At 45.2% G+C, this 24,635-nt stretch overlaps 1 protein-coding gene across 3 annotated transcripts in view; it reads right to left on the reverse strand.

The window, feature by feature from the left end:
- Positions 1–24,635, reverse strand: part of LOC139229810 (HEPACAM family member 2-like) — a 73,306-nt gene that overhangs the window by 36,871 nt on the left and 11,800 nt on the right. For all 3 annotated transcript variants that reach the window (XM_070861403.1, XM_070861402.1, XM_070861404.1), the window contains exons 2-5: positions 12,291–12,596; positions 7,325–7,588; positions 6,315–6,446; positions 6,024–6,125 (exon numbers count right to left, since the gene is read on the reverse strand). In XM_070861403.1, the coding sequence (XP_070717504.1) occupies positions 6,024–6,125; positions 6,315–6,446; positions 7,325–7,588; positions 12,291–12,596 (804 nt within the window). The remainder of the gene's footprint in view (positions 1–6,023; positions 6,126–6,314; positions 6,447–7,324; positions 7,589–12,290; positions 12,597–24,635) is intronic.

A 24,635-nucleotide genomic window follows, 5' to 3' on the forward strand; every position in this document is an offset into this window, starting at 1 on the left:
CCATTTCCACCCGATGGTTCATTTAATTTAGAGAGAACAACTTGTCTAGAGGAATGTCTTATAAACAGAGATCCAGGTAAAAAAAAAAGGAAAGTAATAGAAAAGGCCTGGGTTCCGATTCTTCAAGCCCATGTAAAATTAACAGAGGAAGTAAATTAAAAAAAAAAGAGAACCTGATAGTGACTTATGAAAAAAAAAAATGAAGCTAGTAAAAGAAAAAGCTTTAGTGAATGGAGAGAGACTTGTGAATGTCTTGTCTTTGAATGAGAGTGCGTGAATGTCTTGTCTTTGAATGAGAGTGCTTCTGTCTTTTTTCCTTGTGTCTGGAAACCTGTTTGGAAAAGTTGTGGAGCAGCCTGTTTGTTTTAGCTCCGCCCACTTTTTCAAACAAAGTGAAGTTTTTTTTTAACCCTTCATAGTGTTGTCCTGTATGTGGGAAGTTTAAGACATTTTAAGTTAGAAGCGCAGGTGTGGATTTATTCGGATGAGAGATTACGGAGCTAGGAAATGCACAGGATAGGTTTGTTGAGACATGGTGATTAAAAGTTGTAATGCCTTTTTTTTAAAAAAAAAGCCTTTGTGGGTCTCTCGAGGTGCAGGCTGGGGGAGTACACTCTCATTGTCCTTGGTGTAAATTCTTGGTACAAAAGCTTCTAGCTCAGTAAGAGGATTTTTTTTTTTGATAAAGAGTGGCAGTAAAACAGTTGAATTGGGATTTTGAGATATTTCAGGTGATCTCCTTGATCAACATTTTGGGTGTATTGGAAAAATCTTGGGTTTGGAAGCCTTTTAATAAAATTAGAAAACAAGTACTTTACATTCTGTGATCTGTGAATCACTATAAGCATAAATGAGAAGTCCGTGTAACACACAGATTTGTCCAGTTCAGAAGCCCACACAAATGGAGGTTTGTCCATGACCTACGAGCTGTGAATGAATCTACTATATTCTCACAATGCTTAAAGGATGTGGAATGAAGTATCCCGGAATGCTTTCCAGAACCTTAAGCAGTCCCTCACTTCAGCACCAGCCTTGGGATTACCAGATTACACTAAGCTATTCAACTTATTTGTGCATCACAAGTCGGGTTTTGCACAATCTGTTTTGACTCAGTTACATGGGGACAGGCATTTCAGTACCCAACTAGACCCAGTGGCACGCGGACTATCGGGATGTCTTCCTTCGTTGGCAGCAGCTTATTATGCTATGCAACAGGCTCAGACAATCAAAAATGCAGAACAAGTGGAAAATCTCCTGCGAGCCATTTAATGCCCCTTAAAACTTGCCATTATCAAATGCCAGGCACATACAGGCCAGTCGAATGAGGTGGCACTTGGGAATGCCAGAGCTGATAATGCAGCTAAGTCAGCAGCTCTGTCGAAAGGGGGGATGCAGGTGTCATTGTTCCCACTAAGGAAAATTAATTGCTCAGACCCGCCACCCACTATTAATGACGTGCTGGCCTTTCAGACACAGGCCAGTACGGAGGAGGTGGTGACCTGGACGAAGGATCAATGTTATAAAAATCCAGAAGGAATATGGGTTCACCATGACGGCCGCGTGGTGGCCCCTAGATCCTTACTTCCATGGATTGCCCGATGTGTCCATACATTCACACATGCAGGCAAAGGGGGATTGGCAGATTATATTTTGGCAACTTGGTATGCACCAGGTATTTCGGCAATTGCAAAACAAATCTGTGAAAATTGTGTTACCTGTCAGACAATGAATCCGGGTAAGACGGAAAAAGTAGAATCTGCCTCCCACCCAAATCCAGTCGGGCCTTTTGTACATTTACAAATGGATTTTATTGAATTACCTATGTGTATGGGATCCAAGTATGTATTAGTTATTGTAGATGTGTTCTCTAGATGGATTGAAGCCTTTCCATGTAAAAAGGCCGATGCCACTACTGTTGCTAAATGTTTGTTAAAAGAAATTGTACCGCGCTTCGGAATCCCTGCTAAGCTTTCCAGTGATAACGGGTCACATTTCACGGGAACTGTCATAAGAGAAATGTGTAAAGCTTTACAGATTAATCAACGTTTTCATTGCAGTTATCATCCACAATCAGCTGGACTTGTTGAAAGATATAATGGAATGCTTAAAAATAAGCTGGCAAAACTATGCAATGACACTGGACTGAAATGGACAGAACTGCTGCCCTTAGCTTTGATGGTAATGCGATCTGCAACCAACAGAACAACAGGCTTGTCACCACATGAGATAGTTATGGGACGTCCCCAACGACTACCTTTTACAGCACCATTTACTGCAAAACAGATGGACATCCACAAAATGGAGGAAAATATGTTGAATTATTGTATTGCACTAACCAAATGTATTTCCAGCTTTCATTCACAGGTAAAGGAAGCCCAAGTCAAGCCAGCGGAAGGGAAGTGTCATAACCTGGAGCCAGGGGAATTCGTTTACATCAAGATTTTTAAAAGGAAAAGCAATCTACAGCCAAGATTCGAAGGACCATACCAGGTCTTGCTAGCGACCAATACTGCAATCAAGGTAAAGGAAAGACCAACATGGATCCACGCATCCCATTGCAAACGGGCACCCGACCAGGAGGAAGGGACGAAGGAATCAGAGGAACAGAAAAAGGAAGACTGAATAAAGAACTGTATGGACTATGGGGACTGATGGTGCTGGGCTTGACAGGGTTTTACTTCGCATTATTGATTACACCAGGGGTACAGACCCACCACCGAAGGGAATTGCACGTAAACGTATTTATGGCACTGAGTCATAGGTATGCTCAAGAAAGAAACTTGTCGAGTTGCTGGATATGTTCCCATGTACCTGTCCACTCCAGGGGGGGTATTCCCCTGAGATCTGTCCCCTTTAACGAATCAGAAATGGTAGAATGGTTGACAGTGCAAAACAGGACAAAACTAACTAAGGGACCAGAAACGAAGGAGCAAACAGAATGGAGGTCGGCAGGGTATAAACTTACAGCCTTCCAGGGATGGTACCAGCCCAATTATGATAATAACCATCAGCCTCCCTTCCTAAGCATTACTCCCAGAATAAGAAATCCTGAGGGTATAATATGCCTAGTGAGTAATGAGACAAAAGGACCAGAAATGGGACGCAGCAAGTGTTCCCAAATGATTAAATGGCAAGCCACAACTAATCCGACTGAGAGAAAGATAGCAACCGTTGGCTGGACAACGGTCCCTAACAAAGCCCCAGGTGAAGGGTGGGAAGGTGAGACCACTCGAGTAGGGACAGTGCGAAAGGACCAGGAGCTGACGTCCTATAATTGCACCTACTTTATTTGTGGCCATAAAGCCTACCCATGGTTACCAGCCAACTGGACAGGGTCCTGTTACTTAGGATATGTGGTACCCCTTATCAGATCAGTAAGGACTCTAAGGGAGGCCTATGGAAGCCACAGATTTAAACGGGATTTGACGTGGCTAAACGGAATATTCAAGGTAATGGTGCCACCCTATGGAATAGCATCGACCGAATGGCAGTTACGGGAACTGGCTAACTTAGTAGAATCAGTAGCCAACGCAACTTCCCAAGCCTTTGAAGGGATAAATGACGAAATGGTAGCTATTCGAACAGTGGCTCTCCAAAATCGTATGGCCTTAGATTATCTCCTAGCCAAGGAGGGAGGGACATGCGCATTAATAGGTGAAGAATGCTGTACATATATCCCAGATAAATCAGAAGATATCGGCCTTCTAGCTGAAAACATCAGGAAAAAGGTAATAGAGTATAAACAGACAGTTGGCCAGGACGGTATCACCTTGTGGGGTTGGGCATCAGGATGGTTGGGAGCCCTGGGGAAATCTGTGGTACAGGGTTTGATCATATTCCTGCTGATAGTCTTCGCCCTGTATCTATTATTTGTCGTCATTAAGTGTTGCTGTGCCAGGGTTGGAGAAACTATGTTACCTACCGAGACCACGGCTAGAGTTATGGTAGCAACAACTGCTGAAGGCTCTTGTGTAGAAATGGAAATGGAGAGACTGTACAAGATCAGAATGGATTGAGTTGTCCTTGTGAAGGACAAAATGGGGGAATGTGGAAATGTATTTTTATCTAAGCTGATACCAAACGGTATTTGTGTGCCTTTTGATTAAAATGGAGTCCTGGCCCTTCCAGAACTTTCTGCATTTTAGCAGCCAGCTTATTTTAAACAGCTAAACCTGCTGTTAGATGGCTGATGGTTATCAGACAGCTAGGAGACAAGTCATGCTGAGACAAGTAACCCCCATGGTGCTCTCCTATTGTCTACACTACAGGAGTTCCATGTCACCCCACCCTTATCTTCTAGCCATTATCTCTTTCCTTTACCTCATCCATTTGAAGCAAACAGGTAAACTGACCAGGAAATTGGATAATCCTGATACAATACAAGACAGGTGATAGCCCATTACCTATGACTCATGGAGTAATGGCCGTTTGGCTTTCTGATAACCCTGACAAAAGGGAATATCTTGACACCATTTCAGTACCAGGATATAGTAATTAACTCTTTATCTGTATTCACTGACTGTGAGACAGAGCAATACACAGGGAGAGGCCAGAACTTGGGTTTTACTGTATAAATATCTTGTGAAGCTGTACCATTGCGGAGGTTTTTCATTTTAGCCCTTGACTGAGTGAAACTTACCCCTTGCGAGCAAGTAAATTAAAAGGGAAACTTCCATCGGAGCTGTAAGTGTCGGAGTCATTCTTTTCTGAGGTCGAGATTTCGACAGCACCACACTTTTGGAAGAAACCTTGGAGAGGGTGCAGAGAAGATGTACAAGAATGGTACCAGGAATGAGGGAATTCAGTTATGTGGAGAGACTAGAAAGCTAGGGTTGTTCTCCTTAGATCAAAAGGTTAAGGGGAGATTTAATAGAGGTGTTCAAAATTATACGGCGTTTTGGCAGAGTAGATAGGGAGAAACCGTTTATGCTGGCAGAAGGGTCGGTAACTGGAGGACACAGATTTAAGGTAATTGGCAAAAAAGCTGGGGTGGTGGGGGAAGAAAATTTTCTTTGTTTGAACTCAGCAAGTTGTGAAAATCTGGAATACGTTGTCTGAAAAGCTGGTGGGAGCAGATTCAGTAGTAACTTTCAAAAGGGAATTGGATATATACTCTTAAAACAAAAATGCAGGGCTTTGGAGTAAGAACAGGTGATGGGACTAATTGGTAGCTCGGAGAGCTAGCACAGACATGATGGGCCGAATGGCCTCCTTTTGTGCTGTATTATTCTATGATCCTTCTCTTTCACACACGGGATCAGCCTTGTATTTGTTCTCTTTACTGGCCCAAGCACATCAGTAGCTTCCTTCTGCTTTGTGACCAGCACTGCACAACAATCTAGTTACAATACAGATCATTTGCTTTGATCACAACTTCCTCCGGCGTAAAGGCCCATACTTTCCATATGAAAACTACCAATTTCTGGGTGGCGTAGAAATGGCACAGGTGACCTCAGCTTAAACTCTGGTTCAAAATTGGCCAGCTTGATTTCTGCCACGATTCCCTCCAGCCCTGATCATGCTGCTAGCAGCACGATCAAGCAAGGACAGGGGAATGGGGGGGGGGGGGGGATAAAGAGAAAGAGAGAGGTGGCGAAGATGCTGGTTAAATACAAGCATTCAAGGGTGAACTTCTCTCCTACCCTACCCCCACCACAAAATGGTTTTGAGCCCACTTCAGAGGCATTCATATAGTGTACAACTTGTCACTTGAGGAATGAAGGACCTTTAGGGCAGTAATTTCTTCAGTTACTCCCACTCCACCACCATAATTTCATCATAACGCTGAAATTATGACACCGAAGTGGGAGCAGCTCCGAGGAAACTCCCAAGAGTTGGGTTTTTACACCAAAATAACAGCTGAGTGTCATTTTTGGTGATAGCCCACAAATTGGCAGATTTATTCAATTCAAATCCAGTTTTCCACAGTGAGATCAGAACTCAACCTTTAGCCACTACATTGGAATATATGAAGTCAAGAAGTATTGCTGAAATGCAGTTACTAACAGGAGCACATACAGTACCTTCAGCCAACATCCAATATATATATGCAACAAGAAGAATGACAGACGAAAGCTTTAGGGTAAACTGCAAGTATTGTCGCATGTTCCGAACAAACTCAAGACCTGGAACAGCAAGAAAATTGATTAACAAGTAGGCAATTCTCACACATTTGAATTAATAATTTTGAAAAATTGAGGTCCAGAACTCAAAATGACACAGGCATCACATTTAAATGTTTCACAGGGTCTATTATTAAATTAACAGTTTTAAACTATCAACACCAGATTGTGCAAATAACAAATTTCTCTTACTTGCTTTATTGATACAATGCCATGCTTGAATGAGCGCAAACAAGAGTACAGCAACAGCAATCAGTGCGACAACAGCAATAATCAGTGCGGCAATGGACAATGCCACTATGCAATGATGCACATGTGCAGGACCTGAAATAGAAACATTATTTTAAACTTGTACTACTTTCCAAACCAGATTACAAAATGTAAACCAGGTCATTTTCGGGTGTAGTCATCAAGATCTTATGCATTAGAAAGTAGAACACTTCCCGCTTCACGGATCCAACGCTAGTATCAAGGCCCTCGACAAGCTAGGCATCCTGTACTTAGATGCAGAACAAGTACCCCCCACTCGGTCCCGACAATATACCCAACTCCACGATCAGAAGAGTGCATCATAGGGCACCAGTAAGAGTGAGCTTTTGGCACAGTGGTAGTAGCATTCATGCCTTTGAGTCAGAAGATGCAGGGTTCGAACCTTACTCCAGAGTCCCAGCGAGTGGAGTCAGTGCTCTGGCTTTGAATTCTGGGTTGACATCCAGCAGGATACTTGCGTCTGGTGGGCATATCCCCCTCCTCCACCTCATCGCATGGATTGTGGGATCCCATAAAACCATCCCACCGTACAGGACTAACCACTCTATCGGCTGGTATACTGTTAATCAGCCTGCAAAACCTTCCACTACTTCACACTGTTTCTCAAAGGGAACGGTGAGAAGAAACGAAGAGAAGAAAAAGGGTACGATATTTTCCATTTCCCACATTGAGCATCCTATCAGCACTGAGTCACACTGCCAACTTAAAGGATGATTTTCCACTTGCTACTGGTAAATGCTGGGAGTGTATAATCGGGAAATTGTCCACTACCAGTCTGTGATTTTCCATCCTACTCCTTTTTCTTGGCATGGAAATTTCTGGGCGATTTATGGGAGAGTTCATATAAAGTGAGAACAATACACAATGTTATTCCCACATTAACACCTTTAGCAAGGCTGAGTGAATGGAACTAACTGTCTGGCTTGACTCACCGCCAATAAAAAGAAAATATGAATTGTTCTTCTTGCTAACAGCATTTGCCACGGTGCAAATGTATTTTCCACAGAATGATTTTTTTACTTCAGAAATAATCAACGTGCTGTTGTTTTGCACTAACTGATAATGTTGGTCACTCGTTATCACTTCGTCATCTTTGCTCCACAGAACGGAACTCACTTTCCCCGCAGATACGTGACAGATCAGTTCAATGGTAGTTTTCACAGAGGTAGAATTGATCAGAGGCTCAGACAGTGGCTCTGTGGGAGATAATGCAGGAACAGTTCAACAGGTCTGAGCATTAAAGTAACCTCATTGCTGCACATTGTGTTAGTATAATTAACAAGAGCTACCTGTCACACGTACCTCATAATACTTGGACACTGAACTGATCTTCTGACCCCAAATCCCATCACAAAGATTAGCTACCTCTGACAATTGCCAGCTTCAGTCCGTACTTCAGCCCAACTGCTACTGAAATTCTCATCCATGACCTCTCTCACCTCCAGACTCTACTATTGCAATGCTCTCCAGGCTGACTTCCCAGCCTCTGTACTTCAGCTCATCTAAAACTCTGCTCCTGTCTCTCAATGCCTTAAATTTGATATTCTCATCAGGTTTAAATCCCAACATGGCTTAAGCCCTTCTATCTTCAACCATCTCCAGCTCCTCAAAGACGCCCCCCACCACCCATCCCCCAACCCAAAGAACCTCTAAACTCTCCATTCCTCTGACTCTGGCCTCGTGTATTCCACCCCACCCACTATTGAAAGCCATGATTGCAGCCACCTATGCCCATTCTACTGATCCATCGTCTTCCTCCTTCAAGACCCTCATTGCGGTTGGAGGATTCCTTCGTACGAATGCTTCTGACCCCCAAAAAATCTACGAAACTACCGGAAGAACATAGGATTCCGGTCTGAGGCCTTCATTCGCTGCACAACGCACAGGAAAATGTCTTCCATGTACGACAGCATCTGCTAGAATCACGTGAGCCTGGATCAGCAATCACTATCTAATATTCTCATTGATAATAATGGGAGCTCTGTTTGGACGGGCTCCCATTACTATCAATGAGAATAACCCCGTAAAACAAGAAACAACACAATAAATTAAAAAAAACTGTTCACATATTTAAAATTCATTGAAATTAAATGTAATTAAATGTTTTAGAAAAAAAAATTTGAGAATCGTGTGTGTTTTATAATAGGGCTAAAAATAAACTTACCTTAATGGACAGAGTTTTTAATATAAAAATGAATGATTACATTTAATATTTCTATGTTTTAAAAGTGTTACGCTGGTTAAAGTAGGCTATGCGCCTGCTTTTACCAAGTGTAAAAGTTTGAAGGACATTCGCTGGGCAAGCGTTGGGCAAATAGCCCAATCTCTCCCGCGCGGATGTCCTTCCTGCGGGATGCGTAGAATCTGTCTAAAGAAATTTTGACAGATCTGGAAAAGCTGGTTCTCGGCGCATGCGCATCGTGCCCCGAGAATGGACTTTTGCGAGGCCTCGCCTGGTCCGTGCGCACATCGTACGCACCCGGGGAGGCAGGGATTTTTGGCCCATTAAAAGATGTCAGTGATCAGAGAGAACCTGCAAGTGCAGCCATTAAAAAAAGACAAGAGTATTTTGGGTCATATAAATTAAGGCACAAAATAGAAGAGCAAGGTGGTCATAAGTTTGTACAAGACAATGATAAGACTTTAGAGTACTGGGTGCAGTCTTGGGCATCACATTATGGAAAAGACATTCAAGCCATGAAGAGTGGGCTGTTGGGATGCAGAAGGATAATACTATCAACAACTGGTTATATTTTCATTAGTGTAGTGGCTATGTTACTGCTAGTAACCACAAGGTCAAGGGTGCAAATACTACCATAGAGGCATATTCACTAATGTCATTCAGGGAAGGAAACATGCTGTCCTTGCCCAGTCTGGCCTCATCATCATAGGCAGTCCCTCAAAACGAGGATGACTTGCTTCCACGCTGAAAACGAATGAGTTCACAGATATTCCGGATCCCGAACTACATCCTGAAGGGTGGAAGATGCCTGTGCGTGAATTTGTTTAATGTGTTGTGGCCATTGCACACCAGCCACCACACGGGCTTGACAGAGCTAGGTCTTGGTCCAGTGGCAAGGATTGACCAAGACGACTGGAGACCAGCTCTGCTGCATGGACCAAGTGCGCACACATATTGCAGTGTGGGCTGGCCCGTGCTGCCCCTGGGCCCTCGCACTTTCACATTACCTAGGCCCCGATCACATCCCTTGATGAACTCTTGCCACTCCTTCGCCCCGATTTCACCACTCCTGCTGCACATGCCTGTGCTGCAATCAACTGTCACCCTCCTGCAGCAGCACGCACTGCTCCCTGCAATGGTATGCCGCCACACGCTGCTCCCTCTAATGGCCCCGGCCTGCTGATGGTCTTGCAGGCTGGGACCGTGCCGATTTCCAGGTCTGGCCTATATGCGACTCCAATCCCACAGTTGATTCAACTGACCTCTGAAGTGGCCAGCAAGCCACTAGTCAGGTCAACTAGGGAGTGGAAATAAATCCAGGCATCGCCAGCGATGTCTGCATCCCAAGGATGAATAAAGCAATGAGAAACTACAGTACAAGGACAGATGAGAGAGACTGGGACTTGTTCCACAGGAGGTAAAAAAAAAAGGAAAAAGGAGATTTTCAGAGTTTTGTAAAAACAAATGATGCTCCAACACTGGAGAATTTTAGCTATGAAGAAAGATTGGTTAGACTGGGGTTGTTTCCCTTGGAACAGGAGGCAGCTGAGAGAAGACTTCATTGAGGTGCATAAAATTATGAGCATAGAGTACACAAAAAGGACCTATTGCCGTTAGCAGAGGAATCAACAACCAAGGAGCATAGATTTAAAGTAACTGGTAGAAGGATTAGAGTGGAGTTGAGGATAAATAGTTTCACCCAGAGGGTGGTGGGGGTCGGGAACTCACTGCTTGAATGATTCTATGGAGTTAAAGAAAGACCATTCTGCCTGGTTAGGGAGGTCAGTGATGGGGGAAGGTCATCAATTTAAAATACATCAGCCACTCCTATAAAAGGGATGGAGCACACTGCCTTCTCTCTACTTGTGTGATAGCATCACCTGGGGGTGTAACAGCAGCATCCTCTTGCAACCTGAACTGGATGCCTTTTTAGCTCCCGTACACGACCTCACATGCCTCACCAATCAGCAGCAGCTAGAATCAAAACCCAATGATTCCATTGAGCAATGTAATGAACTCACCACACTGTACTATTGGCATGTTTAGAATGATCGGATTTTCGGCACAACTACTGGCTGCTAAAAACTGAACCCCTGCATTATGGCCGTCAGCCCAGGGAAGAATGTCCTCTCCCTGCAGTCCAGTCTCATCTTCGGTCAGCCCGACTTCAGTGCAGGTTTTAGTAACACTGACAATTGCACCACCCCACCCCATCCTACGCAGAGAGCAGAATCCACCAAACTAACTTGTGTCAGCTGTGGCTCAGTGGGTAGTACACTCGTCTCGAAGCCACAACATTCTGACTCCAAGTCCCACTCCAGAGACTGGAGCACATAAATCTAGGCTGACACACCAGTGCAATGCTACAGGAGCACTGCACTGTCAGTGGTGCCGTCTTTGATAATGAGACATCAAACCGAGACCCCACCTGCTCTCTCAGTGGATGTAAAAGATCCCATGCACTACTTCAAAGAGGAACAGGGGAGTTATCCCCAGTGTCCTGGCCTATATTTATCCGTCAATCAACATCTCAAAAACAGATCATCTGGTCATTATCACATTGCTGTTTGTGGGAGCTTGCTGTGCACACATTGGCTGCCATCTCCCACATTACAACAGTGACTACTGTCCAAAAGAATTTCATTGGCTGGAAAGCGCTTAGGGACATCCAGTGGTTGTGAAAGGTGCTACATCAATCCAAGTCTTTCCTTCTTTCTTTCTTTGCAATGACCATAATGAATTAATTGTGAACCATCACTGGAGTCCTTCACTGTTCCAGCTTGTCCAGAGACTCTGAATTCCAATCTACATCTCCCAGCTCTACTGTCCTTTGCATTTAGCTCATTTGTAGATTTTTAAGATATATTACACCGACATTCCCCAGCGGCAGCATAGTTTAAAATCCCAAAATGGGACATTTAATCTCAATCCTGATTCTGTCCACCTCTCCCCTCCCCTATTAAAACCTTCCAATGGTCCGATTTGGGAAAGAGTTCCACAATATGGATATGGAGGGTGGATCACAATTCCTAGGGCAATTCCTCCACAGGATGACAGACAGAGCACACCAACAGAAGCGGAATGATTTCAATTTCTGTCAGTTCAATTTTTTTCCTCTGGATAGAGTGCCCAGATCAATGTCCCCCTTTAAGCTGCACCGCGTGGCCTCACAGGCCGCTCACGGGCTTTTAGATTGTAAATATCGGGCATGTGCAGAAATTTAGAGGGATCTTACTTTAAAAGAAACAGGCCGCTTAGAACAAAGCGCAGCTAACAGGGAATAATGGTCCAGGTTAACTTTGAATGAAGATAACTGCCACAAGTTTGTCTGTTGGGGAAATCCAGAACAAGAGGGCATAGTCTTAAAATGAGAGCTAGGCCATTCTGCACTGAAATCAGCACGGCACTTTGCCCCTCACACAAAGGGTAGTGGAAGTTGACAGTCTGAGGCTGTGGTTGCAGGATCAACTGAAATTTTCAAGACTGAGATGGATAGATTTTTCTGTTGGGTAATGGAATTAGTGGGTAAGTAACAAAGGCAGGTAAATGGAGTTAAGGTACAGATCAAACATGGTTAAATGGAATGGCAGAATAGGCTTGAAGGGTCGAGTGGTCTATTCCGGTTCCTATTCCGTGATAGAATTCTTAAATAGTGAATAGCTCGTGAGATGAAATGTGCATCGCTTTCAAAGTGATAAAGTATAGAAACCACTTACCAATGAGCTTGAAATCTATTCTTCTTATCCATTCTACATTTACATTGATGGTATAAATCCCTTGGTCACTGGGTTTTAAATTGTTCAACATCAAAGAGCCATCAACTGCATTAAAATATAAACGAGATTTGAAGTCTTCGTTTGGTTCCACTTTACGGTGACTTTGATCGTAATCCAAAATAGTTACAGGGCTTTTGTTGCTGGCGGTGAACTCCCATAACACTTCACTGTTGCTGAGATCAGATCTGCATTCAGGATCGAGTAAAACTGATGAACCAATGACACCAAACACTGCTTTCATTCCAGCTGATTGACATAAAAAAACAAATGTAATAATTTAAACTGTGACAGTGAAACACTGAAATACAGCAGCAAATAAAGAAAAACGACAGTAAGAGATTACACATTATACTAGCAGTTATCCACAGAGTTACTCATTGGGAGTTCAGAACCTGTATTGCTGGGGGTAGAGTTTCCGCTCAGTTACACTAGCAATATCGGCACAATCCGGGAGAAATCAGCCAAACCAGTGCAAAAGATCAGGGAATTGTAAACATGAGTTAAGCCTAAAATCACCTGCAATCACGTTTTCTACGATCTTTGACACCGATTTAAGATTCAATTTCCCCTGACAAATATTGCCCTGGCTAATATATATCTCACAATCAACATCAATAAAACAGATTGTCTGGTCATTAGCACATTGTTGTTTGTGGGAGCTTGCTGTGCGCAAATTGGTTGCCTCGTTTCCAAAATTACAACAGCGTCTACACTTGAAAAGTGCTTCATTGCTGTAAAGCACTTTGGGACATCCAGAGGTCGTGAAAGGTGTTATATAAATGCAAGTCTTTCTTTTTCTGATCAAGCACTGCTCACAAAACTGGGCACATCAACAGGTCAACATTGCGAGATTCCGCCAACTGCACTGGGACATGCATTCGATCCATTAATGCATGTCCCAGTGCAATTGACGAGGCCAGCAGCGAGGTTGGAACCCAAGGTGCGTGTGCGTGTGCTAGGCCCATGCAACAGAACCTGGTCTCCAATCGTCTTGGATCTCCTTGCCTTTGGACCAAAACCTTGCTCTGTCACGTTCATGTGGTAGCTGGTGTGCACGTTAAAAGATTTCACGCACAGTCTTCTTCCACCCTTTAAAATGTAGTTCAGGAACTGGAACATCAGGCCCACATTGGGTCTCATCAGCCACTTTACAACTCATTTTAGTGTGGAAACAAGTCATCCTTGACTCCGGGGGACTGCCTAAGACGACGAGATCCATTAGCAAGGATCAAACAAAACCGCAAACTATGTTCCTTGGATACATCGGTTGAGACAACACATTTTATTAGCACATTCGAGAAAGGAAGAGAGTATAATTTTGCCATAGTTTCATTCACTAGACCACAGCAGGAGTCTTAGCTGAGCAGGCAAAAAGGTGTCGATGGCGTTTCTCTGAGTTCCACCAAAGTTATGGTAGAAGATTAGAAGAACTCCAGTGGAAATTCCAGGTGGGGGGATGTTAGATTGAGTGTAAAATTGCTCAAAACAAAGTCCAGACTGCCCCAGAAACTACTCATCCTTTTTTTTTTTAATTATTCGTTCATAGCATGTGGGCATCACTGGCAAGGCCAGCGTTTATTGCCCACTCCTAACTGCCCTTGACAAGGTTGTGCTGAGCCACCTTCTTGAACCAGTGTGTGTTGAAAGTACTTCCACAGTGCTGTTAGGGAGGGAGTTCCAGGATTGTGACCCAGTGACGATGAAGGAATGGTGATATATTTCCAAGTCAGGATGGTGTGTGACTTGGAGGCGAACTTACAGGTGATGGTGTTCCCATGTGCTTGCTGGCCGTGTCCTTCTAGGTGGTAGAGGTCGTGGGTTTGAGAGATGCTGTCGGAGGAGCCTTGGCGAGTTGCTGCAGTGCATCTTGAAGATGGTACACATTGCAGCCAAGGTACACCAGTGGTGGAGGGAGTGAATGTTTAAGGTGGTGGATGGGGCTGCTTTGTCCTGGTTGGTGTCAAACTTCTTGCCTGTTGTTGGAGCTGCACTCATCCAAGCAAGTGGAGAGTATTCGATCACACTCCTGACTTGTGCCTTGTAGATGGTGGAACGGCTTTGAGGAGTCAGGAGGTGATTCATTCGGTGCAGAACACACCAATGGTTTGGTCTAGTAGCCACAATATTTACGTGGCATCCAGTTAAATTTCTGGTCAATGGATACCCCCCACCCCCCAGGATGCTGATGGGGATTCGGTGATGGTATTGCCGTTGAATGTCAAGGGGAGGTGGCTAGTGTTACTTCCCACTTATCAACGCAAACCTGAATGAAGTCCAGGTTTTGTTGCATGCGGGCATGGACTGCTTCATTATCTGAGGAGTTGCGAATGGAACTTAACACTGTGCAATCATTAGCAACCATCCCCATTTCTGACCTCATGATGGAGGAAAGGACACTGATGAAGCAGCTGCACTGAGGAACTCGAGCAGCAATGTCCTGGGGCTGGGATGATTGGCCTCCAACAACCGCAACCATCAGTCTTTGTGCTAGGTGCAAATCCAGCCAGGAGAGTTGTTTCCCCACCCACCCCGCCGATTCCCGCTGATTTAAATTTACTCGGGCTTCTTGATGTCACACTCGGTCAAATGTTCCCTTGACATCAAGAGCAGTCACTCTCTCCTCAATTATCAGGACAGAAACAGATTAGCTGGTTATTATCATATCGAGGGAGCTTGCTGTGCAGAAACTTACTGCCACATTTCCTACATGACAACAGTGACTACACTTCATAGCCTGAAAAGTGCTTTGGAATGTTTGGTGGTTGTGTAAGGCGCTATATAAATGCAAGTCTTTCTTTTTTTCTTTATTTGTCCACTACCATTCACAACTGGATGTGTCAGGATTGCCGGGCTTTGTTCTGATCTGTTGATTGTGGGACCGCTCAGCTCTATCTATAGCATGCTCTTTAGTATGCATGTAGTCCAGTGTTGCAGCTTCACCAGGTTTGCACCTCATTTTTAGGTACACCGACTGCTGCTCTTGGCATGTGCTTCTACGCTCCTCATTAAAACAGGTTTGGCCCCCTGGCTTGATGGTAGTGGTAGAGTGAGGATTATGCCTGGCTATGAGCTTACAGATTGTGGTGGAATACAATTCTGCTGCTGCTGAGGGACTACTGTATCTCATGGATGCCCAGTTTTGAGCAGCTGGATCTGTTCTGAATCTATCCCATTTGGCATGGTGGTCATGCACAACACAATGGATCATAACCTCAGTGTGAAGACGGGCATCATCTCCAAAATGATTGTGGTGGTCACTGCTAACAATGCTGTCATGGACAGATGCAACTGCAACAGGTAGATTGGTGAGGACGAGGCCAAGTAGGTTCTCTCGCCACCTGCTGCAGGCCCAGTCTGGCAGCTAAGTCCTTCAGGACTCGGCCAACTTGGTCAGTATGGTGCTACCGAGTCACTCTTGCTGATGGATGTTGAAGTCCCCCACCCAAAAAACATTCTGTGCATTTGATACCCTCAGTGCTTCTTCTAAGTAGTGTTCAACATGGAGCAGTGCTGATTCATCAGCTGAGGGAGGGGGAGGAAGTGGTAATCAGCAAGAGGTTTCCTTGCCCATGGATGACCTGATGCCATGAGACTTCACAGGGTCTGGAGTTAATCTGAGGGTACCCACAGCCACTCCCTCTCAACTGTATATCACTGTGCCACCACATCTGGTGGCTCTATTCTGCCGGTGGGACTGGACATAGAGATGGCGATGGAGGAATCTTGGACGTTGTCTTAAAGTTATGATTCTGTGAGTACAACTATCACTAGTCTGTGGGACAGCACTCCCAATTTTGCCACAAGTCCCCCAGATATTAGTGAGGAGGACTTTGCAGGGTCGAATGGGCTGGGTATGCCTTCATTGTGTATGAATCTATTTCCTAGGTCGATGCTACGTGGTCCGTCCTGTTTTATTCTTATTATTGTTCTTCGGAATGGTTTTGATTCAACTGAGTGGCTTGCTAGGCCATTTCAGGCAGCAGTTAAGTCAACCACACTGCTGTGTGTCTGAAGCACATGTAGGCCAGACACAGCAAGGGCAGCAGATATCCTTCCCTAAAGGACATCAGTGAACCAGGTTTTATATTTATACAATACATTTGCTGCCAGCAAGGATAGGACAAATGTTGTATCAAATAATTGCTAATTTAACTAGCTGCAGGAGCGGTGAGAACAGATGAATATTTGGATAGTGGGGGTGGGAGGAAATGGAAAGAGTACAGAATTTCCCCTCCAAGCGACCATTGGCTTTGCATCACCTTTGCAACCCTCCTTTAGCCCTCATGCACCGATGGGAAGGGTAGGCCATAGGCAGAGAATGGGTTGTCACAAATATAACGGGTAGGGGAAGAATAAGCGATCCAATGGGTGGAAAAATTTACTAGTTAACTAGACTTGAGGGGGTGTGGTGGGGGGGGGGGGGGGGGGAGAATTCAAGGCCTCGGACAATCCCCGCCCATTTCTCATGTTCAGAATTTTCTTCCAAATCCATTTGCAGCAGTTGGACTAGCATTGGGCACAGGGAGGGAAAACACATTCGACCCGACCTGTTTCATAACCTCATTAGTAGTGGTCAGACTCCTCACCGACCTCATCACACCTCATACAGCTATTGTGACCTACAATTGCCACACACAAGTTCTTGCAGCATTATCTCCAGTCATTTACAGTTTGCATACAGTAGGTATGCCGTCAAGCTTTCCAAATACAAACTTGAAATCAAATAGCACAACAGATAAACTCCCTCTATATACCTGTTGAAGAGTTGTATAATTTCTCGCTTCCCTCCTGGAACTGGTCAATTCTATTGGTGATCAGCTGACTACCAGCATTGGTTCCCTAGCTGCTCGACCCAGTGCTATTCATGCATAAACTGAGACAGTGAAAGCCAACATCCAGTCCTGAGATTCAATCTGCCCATCAAACACCCAGAGATTCACAGACACTCTGCCCATCAAACACAGAGAGATTCACAGACTCGCTACATCTCCCCCAACCCTCTCCTCCCCACCCCCCAAGGGGAGGGAGAGAGAGAGCGCGCACGGAGGGATGGGGCTGGGGGGGGGAAAGCGAGCCCGGGGGCGGAGGGAGGGAGCGCAGGCGAGCCCGGGGGCGGAGGGAGGGAGCTCGGGCGAGCCCAGGGGTGGGGGGGGGGAGAGGGAGCGCGGGCGAGCCCGGGAGGGGGAGGGCCCGAGAGTTCAGGGGAGGGAGAATGCCCGAGAGTTCAGGTGAGAGCCAGTGCCCGAGAGTTCAGGAGAGAGCCAGTGCAGGACAGCAGGTAGGTGACCGGTTGGTCAGTATGAAGGTTTTTTTTTTAAACTCTAAACTAGGTCAGTGGTTTAAACTAGGACCAGGGAACTATACTAAAAACTTTAGTTAATAATTTAATAAACAGAGGCATGTCTGGGCAGCTCAGTCCCATGGAATACACATCCTGCGACATGTGTGAAGTTCTGGTCGATTCTCGTGGCCTGGACGACCACATGTGCCGGAAGTTTCGCCAGCTATAGCAGCTCTGGCTCAGCTGCACCTGGGGGGGTGGGGGGGGCGGCACGGTGGGGAGGGGGGTGGGGAAGGAGGAAGAGTGGTCAAGCAATAGTGATAGGGGATTGGCTAGTTAGGGGAACAGACTGTCATTTCTGCTGCCGCAGACATGACTCCAGTATGCTATGTTGTCTCCCTGGTCCCAGGGTCAAGAATGTCACTGAACGGCTTGCAGGACATTCTGAGTGAGGAGCGAGATCAGCCAGAGGTCATGGTCCATATCGGTACCAATGACATAGGTAGAAAGAGGGATGAGGTCCTGCAGGTAGCTTTTAGGGAGCTAGGAGAGAGATTAAAAAGCAGGACCTCAAAAAGGTAATAATCTCTGAATTACTCCCGGTGCCATGTGTCAATGAGTATAGAAATAGGAAGATAGAGCGGATGAATGCATGGCTGCAGGGATGATGTAGGAGGGAGGGCTTTAGATTCCTGAGGCATTGGGACCGTTTCTGGGAGAGATGAGACCTGTATAAGCCAGATGGGTTGCACCTCAACAGAGCTGGAACCAATATTCTGACAAGGTGTGGGTAGGTGGTTGGTAGTGCTGTTAGGGAGGGTTTAAACTAACTTACAACCAGTACTTTGCAAGCCCAACAAGGGGGGGGTTTGTTCTGGACTTAGTTTTAGGGAATGAAGCTGGACAGGTAAAGGGGTGTCAGTGGGAGAGCATTTTGGCGTTAGAGATCATAATTCAGTTAGATTTAGGATAGTTATGGAAAAGGACAAAGATAGTCCAAGAATAAAAATTCTCAATTAGGGAAAAGCCAATTATCCCAAGCTGAGATATAATTTAGCCAAAGTGGACTGGAAACATCTACTTGAAGGTAAATCGTTGTCAGAGCAGTGGGAGGCATTCAAGGAGGAAATTGTGAGGGTTCAGAGCAAGTATATTTCCTTCAAGAAAAAGGCTGGGAATCCCTGGGTGTCAAGGGGCATACAGGGCAGGATTAAAAAAAAAGAGAGGCCAACGACAGATACAGAGGACTGAACACTGCAGAAATCCTAGTATAGAAAGTGCAGGGGTGAAATTAAAAAAAGGAAATTAGGAAAGCAAAGAGAGAGCATGAAAAAAAGTAAAATAAAGTAAAACCCAAAGATGTTTTATAAATACATTAAGAGCACGAGGATAACTAAAGAAAGAGTAGGACCTATTAGAGACCATATAGGTAACCTCTGTGTGGAGGCAGAAGACGGGGTTTAGTAAATTTGAAAGTGGATGAAATATATCTCAAGCTGTTAAGGGAAGCAAGAGTGAAAATAGCAGATGCTCTGATCATCATTTTCCAATCCTCTGGCTACAAGTGTGGTGCCATTGGACTGGAGGACAGCTAACATTGTACCGTTGTTTAAAAGGGAGAAAGGGATAGACCAAGTAATTACAGGCCAGTCATCCTAACCTCAGTGGTGGGAAAATTATTGGAAAAATTATGGTCAGGATAAATCTTCATTTCGAAAGACAGGGATTAATCAAGAACAGTCAGCATGGATTTGTTAAGGGAACGTCATGTCTGACGAACTTGATTAAATTTTTGAGAGGGGGTATCGAGGAGAGTTGATGAGGGTAGTGCATTTGATGTAGTGTATATGGATTTTAGCAAGACTTTTGATAAGGTCCCACATGGCAGTCTGATCGCGAAAGTAAACCCTTAAGATCTAAGGCAAAGTGGCAAGTTGGATCTAAAATTGGCTCTGGAGGCGGGAAACAAAGAGTAATAGTCGATGGGTGTTTTTGTGACTGGAAGGCTGTTTCCAGTGAGGTTCCGCAGGGCTCTGTAGAAATATAGAAAATAGGTGAAGTAGGCCATTCAGCCCTTCAAGCCTGCACCACCATTCAATATGATCATGGCTGATCATGTAACTTCAGTACCCCATTCCTGCTTTCTCTCCATACCCCTTGATCCCTTTAGCCATAAGGGCCATATCTAACTCCCTTTTGACTATATCTAATGAACTGGCTTCAACAACTTTCTGTGGTAGAGAATTTCACAGGTTCACAATTCTCTGAATTAAGAAGTTTCTCCTCATCTCAGTCCTAAATGGCTTACCCCTTATCCTTAGACTGTGACCCCTGGTTCTGGACTTCCCCAACATCGGGAACATTCTTCCTGCATCTAACCTGTCCAATTCCGTCAGAATTTTATATGTTTCTATGAGATCCCCTCTCATTCTTCTAAATTCCAGTGAATATAAGCCGAGTCGATCCAGTCTTTCATAGGCGAGTCCTGCCAACCCGGGAATCAGTCTGGTGAACCTTCGCTGTACTCCCTCAATAGCATGAATGTCCTTCCTCAGATTAGGAGACCAAAACTGTACACAATATTCCAGGTGTGGCCTCACCAAGGCCCTGTACAACTGCAATAAGACCGCCCTGCTCCCATACTCAATTCTCTCGCTATGAAGGCCAACATGCCATTTGCCGCCTTCACCACCTGCATGCCAACTTTCAATGACTGATGTAGCATGACACCCAGGTCTCTTTGCACCTCACCTTTGCCTAATCTGTCACCATTCAGATATTCTGCCTTCCTGTTTTTGCCACCAAAGTAGATAACCTCACATTTATCTACATTATACTGCATCTGCCATGTATTTGCCCACCCACCTAACCTGTCCAAGTCACCCTGCAGCCTCTTAGCATCTCCTCACAGCTCACACTGCCACCCAGCTTAGTGTCATCTGCAAACTTGGAGATATTACATTCAATTCCTTCGTCTAAATCATGAATGTATATTGTAAATAGCTGGGGTCCCAGCACTGAACCTTGTGGTACCCCACTAGTCACTGCCTGCCATTCTGAAAAGGATCAGTTTATTCCTATTCTTTGCTTCCTGTCTGCCAACCAGTTACTCTATCCACGTCAATACAATACCATGTGCTTTAATTTTGCACACTAATCTCTAGGACACTAATCTTTTGCACACTAATCTCTAGTACTAGGTCCTTTGCTTTTTATGGTACACATCAATGATCTAGACTTGAAAAGTTTGCTGATGATACAAAAATTGGCCGCCTGGTTGATAATGAAGAAGAAAGCTGTAGACTGCAGGAAGATATCAATGAACTGGCCAAGTGGGCAGAAAAGTGGCAAATGGAATTCAATCCAGAGAAATGTGAGGTAATGTATTTGGGGAGAGCTAACAAGGCAAGCAAATACACAATAAATGGCAGGACACTGAAGTGCACAGGAACAATGGGACCTTGGGTGCATGTCCACAGATCTTTTGACGGTAACAGCAGTTAGATAAGGTGGTTAAGGCATATTGAATACAGGTTGAACCTCTCTTATCCGGCACCCGGATAAGGGATTTTGCCAGATGAGGGGTGGTCACATTAAATTGGATGGTATAGGTACTGAGCAAGGGGATATCGAGGCTGGCTTGTTTGGGGCTGGGAGTGTGGCAGTGACCGTTGGGGTGGGGGGGGGTGTGGGCGGTGGATTGTGGGGTCAGGCTAGCGATTGCAGGAGTTGGCAGCGAGAAAGGACTTCAATTTGTTCATGTCGGTGTTCTGTGCATGCGCCACCCGGCAGCCTGGAAAGGTGCCGGACGATGGGTGGTGCCAGATAAAGGAGGTTCAACTTGTACTTACCTTTATTAGCCCAGGCATAGAATACAAAAGCAGGGAGGTTATGATTGAACTGTATAAAACACTAGTTAGGCTACAGTTAGAGTACTGCGTGTTGTTCTGGTCACCACGTTACAGGAAAGATGTGATTGTGTTAGAGAGAACACAGAGATTTACGAGGAGGTTGCCTGGACTGGAGAATTATAGCTATGAGGAAAGATTGGATAGGGGTTTGTTTTCTTTGGGACAGAGATGTATAAAATTATGAGGGGCCTAGATAGGTTGGATTGGAAGGACCTATTTCCATTAGCAGAGGGGTCAACAACCAGGGGGCACAGAGTTAAAGTTACTGATAGGAGGTTTAGAGGGGATTTGAAGGAAAATATTTTCACCTGGGAGGATGGTGGGGGTCTGGAACTCACTGCCTGAAAGTGTGGTAGAGGTAGAAACTCTCATAACATTTACAAAGTACCTGGAAATGCAGTTGAAGTGCTGTAAACTACAAGGCTACGGACCAAAAGGCTGAGGCTGGATAGCTCTTTGTCAGCAGGCACAGACACGATGGGCCGAAATGGCCTCCTTCCGTGTTGTGAATTTATATGATTCTATTACATTTTGGTAGGAAGAATAGGGAGTTCACTTATTAGTTGGAGGGTGCGAGTCTAGGTGCGGCAGAGGAACAAAGGGATCTCGGAGTACAAATACACAAATCAAACGTTTCCATAGAGGTTAGCAAAGCCATAAAAAAGGCAAACCAAGCATTACGGTTTATTTCTATAAGTATAGAATTGAAAAGTAAGGAAGTTATGCTAAACCTGTAACGATCCTTGGTTAGACCACATTTACGAGTACTGCGTACGGTTCTGGTCGCCATATTGTAAAAAGGAGATAGAGGCACTCGAGAGGGTGCAGAGAAGATTTGCAAGGATGATACCATTAATGTGAGGTTATACACATCAGGTAAGGATGAACAGGCTGGATCTCGTTTCTTTTGAAAAAAGGCTGAAGGGGTGACCCAAGAGGTTTTTAAAATAAAAGCAGGCTTTGATAGAGTGGAGAGAGAGAGAATGTTTCCACTGTGGGGAAGAGCAGAACTGGAAGCCATCGATATAAGATAGTAACCAAGAAATCCAATAGGGAATTCAGAAGAAACTTCTTTACCCAAAGGGTGGTGAGAATGTGGAACTGGCTACCACGGAGTGGTTGAAATGAATGGTATAGATGCATTTAAGGGCGAATGGAAGAGAGGGTTATGCGGATAGATTTAGATGAGGAAAGATGGGGGAAGAGTCGAGTGAAGCATAAACACCGGCATGGACTGGTTGGGCCGAATAGCCTGCCTCAGTGCCGTATATCCCAAGTTCTTTGTCGTCCTCAATGAGCACTGGATCTTTGCTCAAATTTGGCTTCCAATTTCCTGGATGTCAGGATTGTGGTTTTCCACTGGACCACACTTTAAGACATAGTTGTTGTGTGCCTGATCTGCTATTTAGTTGCTTAAGTTTTAAGGTAATTTTGTCTAGCCGACAGCCCATCCGCCACCACTGCTGTTAACTGCTGAGCTTGTGACTGGCCTACTAGTTTTTCAGCTTCAGCTAGTCTGTTACCTGGCCAGAATTTAATTCTCCTGAGCCGCAGTCTATTTCTCCACGACATTTATAGTGACCTTCAACTTCGCCATCGTTTTTCTGCTCCAAGATCGATTCTGTACATCTTCTGGATCTTCATTCCCACGGAAATACGTCCAGCAGTGCATCCTCCAAAACTCTACCCTTCAAATAGCTTCTGGGCTCCCTTGCCCTCCACACTTGTTCCGAACCTGAACATCAGTTCGTTGATGTCGACTCCGCCCCATCTATGGCAACTTTATCCCACCATGGGACTTCTGACTAACAGTGGACTCCCTCCTATTGTTTCTCTATTTATTATGAGCGCATGTCTATCCCAATCTTATGTCATGTCACCAGGCCTATGTAACTTGAGTTTCCCTGCATCCATTTGTGTGCATGTTTTAGCTGCTGCTCCAGGTCCATCACTTCCATTTCCCCTTTTTCCTTCACCCCTCTTCAACCGCTCTCTCCTGCCATCATGCCTCCTTTCAATTATCCTCTCTTGGATACTCGGCCCTCCCAAATCCCTACCCCAACCCTCCTACTCTCCTGCCGCCATCCCATGCTCGATTCCCTCCGAGATAAGCCCCCAGCTTCCCTCCGTGCCTCTCTTGGCATCCTCTGAAGGTCCCATTGAGGGACTCATCGCAATCTCCTTACAATCAGTAACCCCAAATGCCCAATCTTACTCTCTCACCGATCTACCGGCTCAGCGTACCCACTGGTGGCTAATCTTTCCAGCATCCTCCACTCACCCCTTCCAATGCTCACCCTGTGAACTCTGCCAGCTATTTTGTGTCCTTTCCGCATCTCCCACCAGAATGTCTATATTGTGAACAAGTCCCTTTCCATCCATGCGTTTGTTGTGGATGATTGCAGTGACATCATGGTCTTGACGGAAATCTGGCTGAGGGGTGATGACCCATTCCCCCTAAGTTAAGTCCCCACCTGATGACACTTTAAAAAAAAAAATTTGTTCACAGGATGTGGGTGTCGCTGGCAAGGCCAGCATTTATTGCCCATCTCTAATTACCCTCGAGAAGATGCTGGTGAGCCACCTTGAACTGCTGCAGTTCGTGTGGTGATGGTACTCCCACAGTGCTGTTAGGGAGGGAATTCCAGGATTGTGACCCAGCGACGATGAAGCAACAGTGATATATGACTTGAAGGGGACCGTGGAGATGATGGTGTTCCCATGCGCCTGCTGCCCTCGTCTTTCTAGGTGGTAGAGGTCGCGGGTTTGGGAGGTGCTGCCGAAGAAACCTTGGCGAGTTGCTGCAGTGCATCTTGTAGATTGTACACACTGCAGCCACGGTGCGCCGGTGGTGGAGGAAGTGAATGTTTAAGGTGGTGGATGGGGTGCCAATCAAGCGGGCTGCTATGTCCAGGATGGTTTCCAGCTCCTTGAGTGTTCTTGGAGCTGCACTCATCCAAGGAAGTGGAGAATATTCCATCACACGCCTGACTTGTGCCTTGTAGATGGTGGAAAAGCTTTGGGGAGTCAGGAGGTGAGACACTCGCCGGAGAATACTCAGCCTCTGACCTGCTCTTGTTGCCATAACACTTG

This window comes from Pristiophorus japonicus, chromosome 19 (genome assembly GCF_044704955.1).
Source record: "Pristiophorus japonicus isolate sPriJap1 chromosome 19, sPriJap1.hap1, whole genome shotgun sequence".
NCBI classification, from domain to species: Eukaryota; Metazoa; Chordata; class Chondrichthyes; family Pristiophoridae; genus Pristiophorus; species Pristiophorus japonicus.